This window comes from Cicer arietinum, chromosome 7 (assembly GCF_000331145.2).
Source record: "Cicer arietinum cultivar CDC Frontier isolate Library 1 chromosome 7, Cicar.CDCFrontier_v2.0, whole genome shotgun sequence".
In the NCBI taxonomy this organism is placed as follows: Eukaryota; Viridiplantae; Streptophyta; class Magnoliopsida; order Fabales; family Fabaceae; genus Cicer; species Cicer arietinum.
In genome coordinates, this window is record NC_021166.2 from 5,238,740 (window position 1) to 5,252,964 (window position 14,225).

The following is a 14,225-nucleotide window of genomic DNA, read 5'->3' on the forward strand; positions in this document are numbered from 1 at the left end:
AATTATACTATCGTACATACAATTAATCTCAAATTATAACTAGTGAGAATGAATATAAACCACATTCCAAATCCTATAGACTAATTGTCTACTATGAAAACAAGTAAAGCAGTATGACTATTTCTTGGTTTAAAAAGCATTAATTGATTTGAACTTCGTGAAAGGGTCCAGAAAGAATTGAATAGTTTTATAATATTCTATATGAATAAACTTGCTGCAGTTAATAAACTGGACATTAAATTTAACAGTCTAAATTTACACCCAAAAAAAAAACAATTTGAAATTCAATTTAATCTTAATCTTCTTTGTCAAACCTTACAAAGGTTACATTACAGAAAGCAGTATGGATAGGGAAAAAAAAAATCGGAACGGGAGATGTGAGAAGTAAATGCGGGTAAGTAGAAGGTCCCTAGCATCGAACATACGAAGCCACATTACCATCAAACTTGGGTACTTTTAACATGTTTACTAAGCCATGTCAGATTCACCAAGACTTTAAAATCGGATGTTGGGTGTATGTCCATTTATTTTTTCCTCTTCCCCTGCCACAACAATATCAGTATGCTTTAGTGAAATGGTGAAAATTTACCTAATCAAGATGTTGAAATATATAAATGGCATTTATTGTCAATTGCAGATCACAGGAAATAACTTGTTTAAATTTCGCTAGCAACAGTGCTTTAGCACAGCTATTAGACAATATTTTGTATTAAATAGCGTATCGCAAAACAAACAATTGCAATTTGTTCAAATTTCGTTACGCTATAGAGGTGCTCTATAGCTGCTGCTAGCAGCTAGCTGCTATTTAACACTTGTGCATAATAGAAACAAACATACCGAGCTTACATAGTAATCCATTGTTAACTGCTTCCGCTTCTTCAGAGATGGACTCTCTGCTTGTCTTGGCAAGGAGCGCTTTGATGGAGTCATACTCTGAGATGATTGTAAAACGTTAACTTAAAAACAGTTTAATACATATCAAGTTGAATTAAGAAACTGAGAAGCCAAAAAGTTATATCAAGTTTAATTAACTCATTAGGTTAAAAAGGAGATTCAAAGTACAAACCTTGGTGGCAAGTTTCTTTTCTTTACGAGCTTGTCTCTCTCTTTCATCGTATTCTTGGTTTTCCTTCTCTACAAGCCGAATGAGGGTGTCACATCTCCTTGTTAGTTCCTGTGTTGTGCGTGATTTTACAAACCAATCAAAACGAAACAAGGGTGACATTCGAAAGGCCGCCTTCAATTCGTCCCAATTCCCATACCCAAGTTTGTGAATCATGCATATCTGCAAATTTTGTAGCACAGTAAAATAATGTAAGAATTTTATGTTCAAAAAACAGACAACATAAGGAACTGGGCATAAATGATTTCGGTCAGAATAGACTAAGAAAATTAAAATTAAAAATTCACACCATGAATCGATCACATTCTTCATTGTACAACTTTCCTTTGTTTTGTCCATATTGTATCTTCAACTCTAGCCAAGGGTTCTTGTATCGGTCCAACTTCTTCCCAATAGCTTTCATGATCTCATCTTTCCGAGCTATTCTTGCCTCCCCTCTTTCAATGTTTTTAATAATTCTATCATAATCTACAGCCAATAAATCAAAATACCTAAATCAGAAAATACTTATACTTTAAGATAAATGAATTTCAAGTTTCGTTTGATAAATCTACCCACGTCAAAAAGAACCAATACATAGATGCATTGTAGCTATCACAACAAAACACTACTATACAGTCTGCACAGTCCATCTCAACATATCAGCTGTTGGCCTATCAATCAAGCAAAACTAAAGCTACTAAGATTGGGCAGGGACATGGATAATTATTAATTTGCATAGTCTTCAAATTTCTTAGCCACAGTTGTATACCAAAAATCAAGCCAAGACTTAATTACAAAAAAAACTGCTTCAAAATACATATATAATATTACTCATTTGGATTATTCAAATCATTTTTACTGCTGCAAAATATATTATCATATTCACGGTAACTTACCATTCAATTCCTTGAACCACTCTTTGAAGACTTCTGCATATCTTTCAACTTCTTCTTCTGTTTTTCCTTCCATCTCAGAAGCAATACTCCTTATATCATTTCGGCCATATTTTTCACATGCCCTAATGAAAGTGTTAAAATCCTTTCGGCTCCATGATGAAAACCCCTATGTTCACCAAATACCAGAATGAAAACAATATACAAATCCGTATCAAAGCCTAGTTCATAAAGAAATTTGCTCACCTCCTCTAGCAGGTGCTCCTTTTCTTCCGCCTCTTCTGCAGTCAATGGTTCTCCCCCCTCTAAACATTCAACATGCATGCCACTATTAAGTTAATATATATTTACATACAAACAGTAAGGTGAAATACAAAGCCAGTTGGTGCCTATGTACCTTCAGGTTCATCAACATCTATGGAGTCTTTTACCTGATTCTTCTGATGTGTTTGCTGAAATTATGTTAAACAATACAATATCAATACATATATACATTTGCTGAGGTAAACCTGAAAAGTGTGAATCAGCATCTTTATGTTACCTACCATTAGATAACTTACCATTCAATTCCTTGGACCGCTCTTTGAAGACTTCTGCATATCTTTCATCTTCTTCTTCTGTTTTTCCTTCCATCTCAGAAGCAATACTCCTTATATCATTTCGGCCATATTTTTCACATGCCCTAATGAAAGTGTTAAAATCCTTTCGGCTCCATGATGAAAACCCCTATGTTCACCAAATACCAGAATGAAAACAATATACAAATCCGTATCAAAGCCTAGTTCATAAAGAAATTTGCTCACCTCCTCTAGCAGGTGCTCCTTTTCTTCCGCCTCTTCTGCAGTCAATGGTTCTCCCCCCTCTAAACATTCAACATGCATGCCACTATTAAGTTAATATATATTTACATACAAACAGTAAGGTGAAATACAAAGCCAGTTGGTGCCTATGTACCTTCAGGTTCATCAACATCTATGGAGTCTTTTACCTGATTCTTCTGATGTGTTTGCTGAAATTATGTTAAACAATACAATATCAATACATATATACATTTGCTGAGGTAAACCTGAAAAGTGTGAATCAGCATCTTTATGTTACCTACCATTAGATAACGAACTTCCTTTTCATACAACTCACTCAGCCTGTGTGTGTTGAAGAACTGAAAATCATGCCTGAAGGAAAATAGAATTAAAAATTATCAGGCAAAATAAGCAGTATACATTTTTAGGAAGAAAAAACAATTTGTTTCAATGAGAAGCTTACAACTGAGGCATCCTAGGAATTCGGGGTTCTTTTGGTTTAGTGGGGCCACCTTGGCGCATTGTTTGTTTGAAGTATTCATTCTCTGAGTAACTAAAGTCAGAACAACAACAACACCCAACAGAATAATCATACATCAGATTGTGAAAGAAAAAAAATCAATAAGTAAATATATACAATACAAAGTGAAGTGTTTACTTGCGCTTCCGTTCTCTTCTTGATGGCTCAACCCAGTTTTCACTCACAATTTTTTTGAAATCAACTTTGTTCTCATCCTTCATTGCAAGAAGAAAGTAAATGTAGAAATTGGTTAAAAAAGAAAAAAGGCAGTTGATGCAAAATTGAGCAATAATTACAGACTCCATAACGAATAGCAAAAGATAAAATGTCAACTTACTTTCTCATCATCAAAATCAAGCAAATCAGCAGCTACAAAATGAAAAATAGTAATATTAGTAACTTCGGACTTGCATAAAAGTTAAATCGTCATATTAAATTGCAAAACAGGAGCCAAAGACTTGTGTGAATGAAACAAAAAACTTTTTTTGGTTGTGTAAAATCAATGTTAATACATGCAACAATGATGACATTAACCAGCTAACTTCTCAAAATCAAACAATTTAGCAGCCATGAAATGAAAAATAAAGTATTAGAAGCTTCGAACTTGCCAAGAAGTAGCAAAAGAGTTGTAGATTTTGGTTTTTTGACTAATAGAACCCAAATTAATACATTAAGTAATGATGACATTCTAATTGGTTCACTCTTTTGTCATAAGGTTAATGTTTCAGACGGGTGAACCACACATTGAGACCAAACATGGCTCCTCTGTTTAAGCACAAAAAAATATTTTCCATTTCTTAAATGATCAGAACACATGTGCAGAAGCAAAACAAAACTTTTAAGAGTATGTTCAAGTTCAAACAACAGATTTAATAGAAAAGATCAAACTATTATAAGCAAAACTTTTTAAGGTTCCATACTGTCATCCATCTTAAATTTGATTGCATCTTCAGTAAATTTCTTCATCTTAGCATCAAGCTCGGCTGTTGATTCCTCTCCTTTGGCAATAATTCTGTCAATATCCTCGTCTGTAATTGTACTGTCCTTGGAACTAAAAACCATTTCAGCCCCAAATCTAACCATTTGAAGCAAATCATCTTTATTAACAGCTGCATACATAAACAAATTACACCATATCATACAATGCACAAGTCCTGTGAGAAATCATTTTTAAGAAACCATCCTGAAAATTCTTACCCTTCTGCTCAGCTAATCGTCCTTGCTGAATCACCAGAGCATCAAGTGCAAGCTTTTTGTAAGCCCTTTCAATGACTTTTTCCTCAATTGTGTACTACACATTTTAAGTGATTGGGATATCAACACAAACAGAAAATTTCAAATGGCCGCCAAACACATATCTTGTTGGATATCTTAGAATACTTTTGGCTTGCATTTTGAATTAATTCAAGTGTTTGCACCAATACAAGCAAGATACAATAATGATTAGATCAAAATATTTTACTGAATCTACAATGACTACTGCTGATTTATGAAACATGAGTCGTCACTTTAATTTAGGATATCTTTTTAGGTTGCAGTTATACTAATTTTATGACATATCAAGTCTTGTTCAGTCATTATTCTAGAATTTTCTGTATCCAATATCCATAGGTCAGTGTCCTGTTGTATGTGTCCAGTGCTTGCATCCGTGATTGCTAGATAGAAACATAACACCATAATACAATATTGCATACCTCAGTGCAAAATCGGAAAACTTGAACTTCTTTCTTTTGACCAATCCTATGAGCTCGATCCTGAGCTTGCAAGTCAGCTTGAGGGTTCCTGATTCGGCAATTTTAAACAATCAATTGATTGTGGACTTACGCCTTACGGTACCAAAGCAAATCAGAAAACTGCTGACACAACCAGTTGAAATACTCACCAGTCACTATCATAAAGAATGACAACATCGGCCGTGGCAAGATTGATGCCAAGACCTCCAGCTCGAGTAGATAACAAGAAGACAAATTTCTCACTTCCTGGTTTGTTGAAAGCCTCAATGGAAGCATCACGATCATCTCCACCAGTATTTCCATCTATGCGACAGTATAGGTAGCCACGAAACATCAAATAATCTTCAAGTATATCTAGCAGCCTAGTCATCTGTGGAAAAGCCATAAAACTAAGCGCAAACAGATGGAAACACATACCAGTCTGCATAAAATAAGGCATTCGTTGCCATTAATTAAGAGAAACTTATAGTATATCACACTGACCTGTGAAAATATTAAGACCCTAGAATCCCTCTCTTTTAGTTTGGGAAGTAATTTATCGAGTAGAACCATTTTGCCTGTAAAATATTTTTTAGAAAAAGAACAAACTGCATATTAATAATCCATCTGAAAAGGACAACTAGTAGAAATCTCTTAATGTAAACAAAATTTACCAGCATTTGTAACGAGATGATCCCCTGTTGTATAGGGAGGACCAGGTTCAGCCCCTTGGAAAAGATATGGGTGATTGCAACATTTTCGAAGTTGCATTGCTATATTTAGGAGACGCTTACGCTCTCCACCAGCATTCACAACCTCCAGATCCTTCTGCAGTAGTGCCTTATAATATTGTTTCTGCATTTGGGACATGCCTACTTTGAGAATGGTTTCCTTTTTCGGTGGCAACCCTTTTTCGACATCTGATTTCAACCTTCGAAGAAGAAATGGGCGGAGGACCTAAAGTATACACAGATAACAATAATATTCTTTTGTACCACATTATCATAAGTTCATAAGGGACACTCAACAATCAACTAAAGTTTGAGGCTTACCTTGTGTAGCTGTTGAACAACCTCCTGTTGATCATTTTCACCAGAGATTTGAAACCATTCATCAAAGGTTTCAGCAGAACTAAAAATTTCAGGCAGAAGAAAGTTGAGAAGAGACCAGAGTTCATGAAGATTGTTCTGCAACATTGAAAGATAATGTACCACGTATTACTCAACTGTATTAGCATAATTACTACAGATACAACAAAAGAAGGAGAATTAAGATTCAAATTTGAAAATAAGCCAGACCTCAAGGCTCTAAGCATTTAATTCAAGATTATAAAAACTGGGACAGATGCAGAAAAAATGCAAAATTCAAAGCATTTAGTTCACGGTTTTATGCCTAATAATCGGGATCTTGAATTAAACAAAGCATTTACCTAAAGATCGGGAGGTGGGTGCAAGATCGTAAAACATAGAACCATAAGATTTTACAAAAATAACAAAGTACACTAAAATAGTTATTTTTTATATATAGCATAATATTAATAATAGGTTTTTAAAATTATTATTATGTCTTTAAAAAATAAAATTTATTTAAAACAATATATTATTCTTATTAGATAGACGATATTTGACTATTTTTTAATAAATCTGTTTGAGTCTCTTTTTTTCAAACTTTTAGCCCTTTTCCCATTAAAAAAAATAGCTCATTTAATGATTCTACCACATGGGCCCAAAACAAGTGAAAGCCCAAGTGTAAATCAGTCTCTGCTCTCTAACCCTAACCCCCCATCTAGGTAATAGAAGTCAGATCAAAACAGCCACCGTCACTCTTTTGGAAGGCAGCAGAACAGACCGAGATTCTCTTCCTTTTCATATTTGTTTAACACTTTGCTGATCAGAAAATATGGGTGATGGTAGGGAAGTTGTCGGAAGGGAGAGTCCAGGGACTCTCCGTCGCAAACCGGATCAAAAAACCCGAACACGAACACATTCAATACAGGCGAAATGGGTCAACGTAAACTCGCCTGAGTTAGTGCAATCTCACGATTCCGGCAATTTTCCCAGCGATTCCACTCAATTCAGTGAAAAAGCGATTCTAGTGTCATCGTAGATCGTTGAGGGAGAGCAAAATTGTGAAATCTTATGATTTTACGATTTTCAGAGCAATTTTGACAACATTGCCAATTACTCGCTGATTCAACCAGTGGTCCATTGACTCAGTACCTTGACCAAATCAATGTTAGGTGAGTTTTATGACATTTATGCAAACTCATCTCTAATGGAATTTAATAAAGTTGCATGAGTAGAAAGCTAATCGCATTTAACATATTCATGTCTGATAATAACCCCTTCACACAAAAAGAAATAATGTAATAAATTAAGGATGTGAAACCAAAAAAATATGCAAAACTTATAACAAAAGTGTAGAGGGTGATAATTCAAATCTTGTCAACCAACTACAGCCAATGAAGAGCATCTAAAATAGTCAGGTAATAAAGTGCATAATGTACAAGGCGAAACAAATGGAGGCTAAGATTTTCGGGCATATCAAAGATGGAAAAAAGGGCAAAAAAGACAAGTAACTTGCCACACACAAGCAAGCAACATCCATCAAGTCAATCATATCAAACATCCTATAATTGATCTCAGATCATTTAGAAACCAAATACAGCCCAAAAAATCATTATTTATCAACCCTAAAACAAAATGAGTTCATTATAAATTCAATTAGACAGAAGAATTGGTGTTAACATTTCTATGTTAAGAAGACTCCAATAAATGAAATACATTATTTTATTTAAAGGAAACATTCATTTAGATTACAATATCATCATATATGATAAATAATACTACTATGTTATACCTGTAAGGGTGTGCCAGTTATAAGGAGTCTGTAGTTTGTATTATAAAGCCTCATTGTTTTGGACAGGAGGGAGTTCTCATTCTTGATCCGATGGGCTTCATCAATAATTACATAACGCCAACTAAACCGACGCAGTGCAGACTTCTCTTTGATTACCATTTCAAAACTTGTCACACACACATCAAACTTTCCAGCAACTAATAGATCTTCTCTTATATGTTTCTGTAGTTATTTAAATCCATTACACAAAAAGTGTCAAAACCATGTACCAATCAGAACCCTTGACAAAAATAATTCAATCCGGCAAAGCTAGTCTTACCCTTTCATCAGGGCTACCGAGGAACTTTATTGCGCGTAAAACTGGACAAAAGCGCCGAATCTCATTCATCCAATTTCCAAGAGTAGATTTTGGAGCAACCACCATATGTGGACCTGTTATTCCTCTGAACTCATGTAAATAGCCCAATAAAGATATAGTTTGTAAAGTTTTGCCAAGCCCCTGCAGATCAACAACATATTCATTTTCATAACGTTAATTAATGAACCCATACTTCATTAATAGTACACGTCACCAGGAAATTATGTTTGTGTGCAGTTATTTAAATGAGGCATTTCTTAGGCCACCAACAAATGCCTACCATTTCATCTGCTAAAATTCCATTTATTCCATTCTCGTACAAACGTATGAGCCAGTTTAGCCCAGCAAGTTGGTAATCCCTCATTTTCCCTTGGATACCTGTTGAACAGATAAGCAATTTCAAAATTGTATGAACCAAAATTTTAAAAAATATCAAATATGAATAGAAAGAATCCAACACATATATTCAAGATGTATACCCTAAACCCTAATCCCTTGGCCACTTACTGTGACGCTGTGATTGCAGTGCTAATAACAACATAGCATGCAGTAAAAATATTCAAGATGTATTTGACCAACACATGTATCCCCAATGAGATATCAGCCAGTCAGAAGCCAATCCTTCCAGCACCAGAAAAATTAACTGAAATAGCTTGCATTCAAGGGCACCATCAACCAATATTATTACAGAAAGCAGACATTCGAGTTTGTATTTTCCAAAGAAACCAAGCAAATGAAATGCAAAAAATTAATAGAAGCCTGTGCTATCATAAAAGCTATCAAGAGAGGAAGGGTAAGAAACAACCATAGCACCCAAGCACACACAAAAGAAAAAATAGCTTACATGAAGGTTGAGTAACCAGCCTTGTATTTCCTAAACCACCTTCTTCTTCTTTAAGGTATTCTTCGTCTTCCTCTTCTTCGGTCACTTTCGAAGCATGGCGTCCCCTAACATGGACAACATTCAATTCAATATATGTTCTTTGTTTGATACATGAGAAAATCAGTATCAGATCAGTCGTAATTCTTTAAGTTTGGCTGTGTAAACTTTGCCAACCACCAGTAGAAATTGAGGAACAAATTGCATAGTTCACCCTTACTTAAAATTCTTATAAAAAAGTCCCTTTTAACATTTTTTAGGAGTTCCGTTCCGATAACAATCAATGGTATAAAATAATTGTTAGAATTACATAAAGTATTATTTGAAAAGGAAAGTTTTGCTGAAATCATTTAATCTATGTTGTAAACTAAAGACATGGTAGATTCCAGTGGGAGATTTACAGCATTTGGAAGTAGAAAAAAATCTGTCCACTCATCATAGTTACTTAGTACTAGTTTGCTTTCACGTTTCACAATTTTATGGCAATAGAGTATAGAAAATTCCAAAAGCCTACAAAGAACTTGCACATACATGAATGCGTAATTTTGAATATAATTAAAACTCAACAAAGCAAAAACGGAGATTTGCTACGTAGTATAGTATCCATTCCATTAATCTTCAGAAAGTACCTTCCCTTTGTCTTCTGAGATGAAGATTGGTCACCTTTGGCAAAATGAGCAAACAGCTCAGTTTGCTGCAAGAGATACTTCAATCGACCCTTTCCCTTAGTATTCTACAAGAAAAGTAACAATCATTAATCTAAAACATCAAATTAACAATAACTTTATAAAAAATAAAAAATAAAAGTAATCCAGTAACACACACCATAGAAGCATCAATAGTTGCATTTTGTGCATCTAATATCTCCTGAATCTTTTGTTTCTTCAACCTCTCCATTTCTTTTAATCTCGCTTTCTCACGCTTACTAATCTCGGGATCAACATTACTTTCATCCTACAATTAAACGTTTAAAAATATCATATATGAAAAAAAACAAATTCACGAATTAAAATTTAAAATTATGGAAAATGCTGGCTATGGTTTTTGTTTAACCTGATTATCGTCGTCGGAGTCAGCGTCGTCTTCGGCGGGTTTATCCGGAACAATGTTATCGTCGTCGTCGGAGCTAGCGGAACGAGCGACGGCTTCGAGTTCGTCATCGTCGTCTTCGATCTGTTCATTGACGTTCTCTTGCTCGTCTTCCTCTGAATTGGAGGCGCTTGAAACCTGAGACTTGGAACTTCTTCCCATGGTTTTCTCAGATCGAGGGTTTCGTTCGCGATAGTGTGTGCTAAAAAGAGGGAGCGCGAGCGAGTTTTTTTTATATTTTTCGAAGCGTGAATGCGTGAAAGGGGAAATACGAGCAAGGGATCAAAATGATTTATAGCCGTGTGATCTTGCGGTTCCAGGGAACGGTCTAGTGTTAGAGCTGTGATGATGTGGAAGTAAACGAATATTTCGCGCCAGTGATGTGGAAGTGGAACCGATATTTTCCCGCTTGCTTACATGGATTTGGGGCCTTTTTTTAAAAGTGCTTTTGGGCCCGGTTTTGGGCTCCTAAAAACGCCTCTTTCTTAGGCTTTTTCAACAAGCATCAAAATTACAGTTCTACTGATGTTATTCTTTGGAATATTATTACTTAGAATTTTATTTGTATCAATGTTTTGGTAAAAATGTTATTAAAACTTTAAACAAACATGAGAATATAAATTTTCCAAATATCACATTCCAAGGAATACTTTTGTAATTCATTAAACAAACATCTCCTTATTATTTTTTTGTTGAGTAGTTTACTATCAAGTGAATTGTATTTATAGGACCCTTATCTTTATACTCTACTCAAAACACTTATTTTATTTTAATTAAAAAACAAAAAACAAACAAATGACAAAGACAATCAAAAATTTAAAAACAAGTTTTCGGAACAATCAATATTTTTACAAATACGCAATTTGAATCTTTTATTAGAAAATTCGAATTTAAATTTTTCGATTTATAAATGTATTTTGAAAAAACCAAATTTTTATCTTTCTGGAACACAAAATTATTTTTAATTTTTCAAAACGCAAATTAAATAAGGTGGTGTAGGAATTTTTTGATTTTGAAAAAAGGCGAGATGGAAAGTTGGAATAGGAAATGGGCTATAATTAAAGGGACATAAGATAAAACTTTCCACTATGCTTGCTGATTTATTTTTAGGTTAATGGATAGTAGGGTTGTATGTGAGTGTGTTTAGGTTGAGTATGACAAAATTGGAAAGCATGTGTAGAAAATATTGTGATGGGTCTTGGAAAACAAATTGTGTGTTATAATATTAGGTTGTATTAGATCAAAGTGCTTATTTATAGATTGGTTGAGTATTTGGTTATACACATTCATTTTTTTATTTATTTAATTGTTAACCATGAGATATCATATTCTTTCTAAAAAATAACACAATTTTATTTTTGTTCCTTAAATTATAAATGTTAAACACTTTGTTTCCTCAAGTTATTTTTGTTTTATTTGAGTCATTTAAGTTGCTGATATTAATACTTTGGTCTCTTAAGTTAATTGCAAATATTATATTAATGAACGCATTTTCAACTTATCAAGGATGGGAATGAATAAGAAAAGTAGTTTATGTTATAACCTATTGGAAATGTTGGATTGGAGTGTAGTCTCGACGAATTATATCTACAACCACTTTAGAGTCAGATTCAATAATAACATATTGGAAGTTCAACTGAATAACAACTTTGAGTTTAGATAGAATTGTCCGAACTTCAATCATTGTGGTTTTTGAATAAGTGATCATTCTTATTAACACACGAATAAATTTTTCATGAATGGTCACGAATCACACCAACACGTGTTGGGCTACCATCACTAAAGTGATGTGAACTGAATCATCAGTGTTACCTTTTATATACTCGAGGAGATTTAGCCCAAATTTTACGACGCCTTGAGTTGTATACTCCTATTAAGGTTATGGGTTTGTTCAATTTGCACATTATACTATGTTTTTAGGCTTGTTCAATTCAAACGCTATACTATGAAAATGTCGTAATAAGTCCATCTTATGTCAAGCTTTTGAGACAACAGACAAATTGTGGAACTCGATTTACCACCAGGTACATTACCCAAGGAGTATTACCCACATTATTATTGGAAATATTTCGATCCAACATACAAATAGTCCAATGCTACAAAATTTATTAATTATTCCAATATTATTATTTGTTGGTTTTATACTAAAGTTCTTTAGTATGTTTACAATCTCTAAAGATATGCGTAATTGTTTCTAGAGCATCATTACACCTACCACGACAGATATCAATAGCCATGTATATTCACATTTTTTCTTCATTAGTAAGAAACATACCATCAGCCATCTTCAACAGGATATATAGCTTTGATTCTAGCTGACCTCTTCCAATTATACGCTTTGGCAAATATGATATCATTCATACATTCGTTATGGCCATTATATCTCAGGATTTCATATATTGATTTGATGGAGAATTGGTCATTGATATTCGGTATTCAAAAGGGATATAAGTCGAGCTAGAAACAGGCGGTTGCAAGAGCTTAACGGCTTGCCTTGTAAGCAGGAATATGACGAAGGATTCTATGTAAGTTCCAACGCGATTGAGAACTATAACACGCCACCATATCATTCAGTTTCGTTTGGTGAATAATAGAAAGAAAAAATATGAAATTATTTGCGATTGTGACGTGTCTATATTTTGAAAGTAATGTAGCTCATCGCTATTTATAGTAGAAATAAATAGACAAATCATTTAAAAATAAATAGATAGATAAATAAATTATTCGTTACACATCAAATAAATTTACACTATTATTCCAATATTGAAACCAACAAAATTGGCTCTGTAGCCTTTGAGCACTCGTAAAAAATATCATTTGAGCATGTAAAAACAAAACCATTAAAGCGATTTATTGAACTAATCTTTCTTCGAGTAGACATTATTTTTAACTAAATAATTAAACTCAAATGTTTAATGAATTTTAGCTAAAGACGAATCATTCAGAAAAATATGAGTCTCAATTGTAACTGAAACAATTATCAATTAAATTTTACTTAACTTTGGGTCAAACTATGTATTATTTTGCTGGATGCATCTGAGCCTTGTTTTTGTTGCATCACATTGTTTCCTTCTATTTTTCTATTTTTGTTGTTGTTGATATTTATACTTTTTAAATTTTTTAATCAGAATCCTACATGTTACATGGATTCTACTATATTGCAAAGGAAAATGAAAATAGGTTTAAAGATTCAAAATGTCTCTGCAAATAGAGATTAACCGCAACACACTAAGCATTATCATTCACTACTTCCATTTTCCTTTTTCATGGCCTTTTTCACAAACCTTCTTCACAATGTCGTTTCCACTCACTCATCAACCCTAAAATCCATTCTCTCCCAACTTCAAGTTTCCACTCAAACGCATCACATCCTTGCCACAAACGCAACCACCAAATTCCCCAACCCAAAAAAAAAAACAAAAAAATCACTGAACAGTTAACAAAAGAAGTTAGAACCTCAATTCCAACAAATGTGATTACAATTCCAAAGGTGGAGAAGAAATAGAGGAAACTTTTCGTTGCAGAGCCGGTCTGAAAAATAGAGGAACATCTAAAGCAATGTTAGATTGTTAGGCTTTAATGAATTTTATTTTTTACTTAATAACAAGATAAACAAAAAAAGAAGTTTTACTTAATAAAAATATCTCATATTTTTTAAATTAAAATATATAAATTTAATATTAGTCTCACCATTTGTTGGGTCGGCTTTCATTGATGATAATTTTTGGGGTTTGAGTAGGAAAAAAAGAGGGGCACCATCTTTCCTTTTCCTTGCTTGCATTTTATCTTCAATCTTCCCTTTCAGATCTATCATCTCCCTCCCTCAACCAATCAATTTCCCAATTCAAATCACAAACTCATTTTATTTCATTTTATCATAATTGAAGTGACAAATCTAAACATAGAAAAACTAAAGCGTCACGTTTTATCGGAGGAAAGTTGTCTTTTAATATATATATATATATATATATATATATATATATATATATATATATATATATATATTTAT

The 14,225-nt window shown here is 33.5% G+C and overlaps 1 protein-coding gene across 1 annotated transcript; it reads right to left on the reverse strand.

Annotated features, from left to right (window-relative positions):
• Positions 1-215: 215 nt before the first annotated feature.
• Positions 216-10,489, reverse strand: LOC101504208 (ISWI chromatin-remodeling complex ATPase CHR11-like). The gene is made up of 25 exons (XM_004508250.4): positions 10,181-10,489; positions 9,953-10,081; positions 9,757-9,860; positions 9,092-9,195; positions 8,528-8,625; positions 8,209-8,388; positions 7,890-8,111; positions 6,083-6,217; positions 5,705-5,987; positions 5,535-5,608; positions 5,201-5,421; positions 5,013-5,100; positions 4,516-4,609; positions 4,239-4,427; positions 3,656-3,687; positions 3,457-3,533; positions 3,262-3,351; positions 3,101-3,170; positions 2,953-3,007; positions 2,802-2,860; positions 2,002-2,167; positions 1,413-1,591; positions 1,067-1,285; positions 838-933; positions 216-542 (listed from the first exon to the last, which is right to left on the reverse strand). The coding sequence occupies exons 1-25, from the start codon at positions 10,376-10,378 to the stop codon at positions 525-527; spliced, it is 3,180 nt and encodes a 1,059-aa protein (XP_004508307.1). The 5' UTR covers positions 10,379-10,489; the 3' UTR covers positions 216-524.
• Positions 10,490-14,225: the final 3,736 nt, after the last annotated feature.

Excerpts from the sequence above, each read along its gene's own strand:
- LOC101504208 (XM_004508250.4), bottom strand. The coding sequence starts at position 10,378 with ATGGGAAGAAGTTCCAAGTCTCAGGTTTCAAGCGCCTCCAATTCAGAG. Across the intron at positions 8,112-8,208 it reads TCGGTAGCCCTGATGAAAGG|AAACATATAAGAGAAGATCT; the intron begins GTAAGACTAGCT and ends AAATAACTACAG. Across the intron at positions 1,286-1,412 it reads AAGAATGTGATCGATTCATG|ATATGCATGATTCACAAACT; the intron begins GTGTGAATTTTT and ends CAAAATTTGCAG.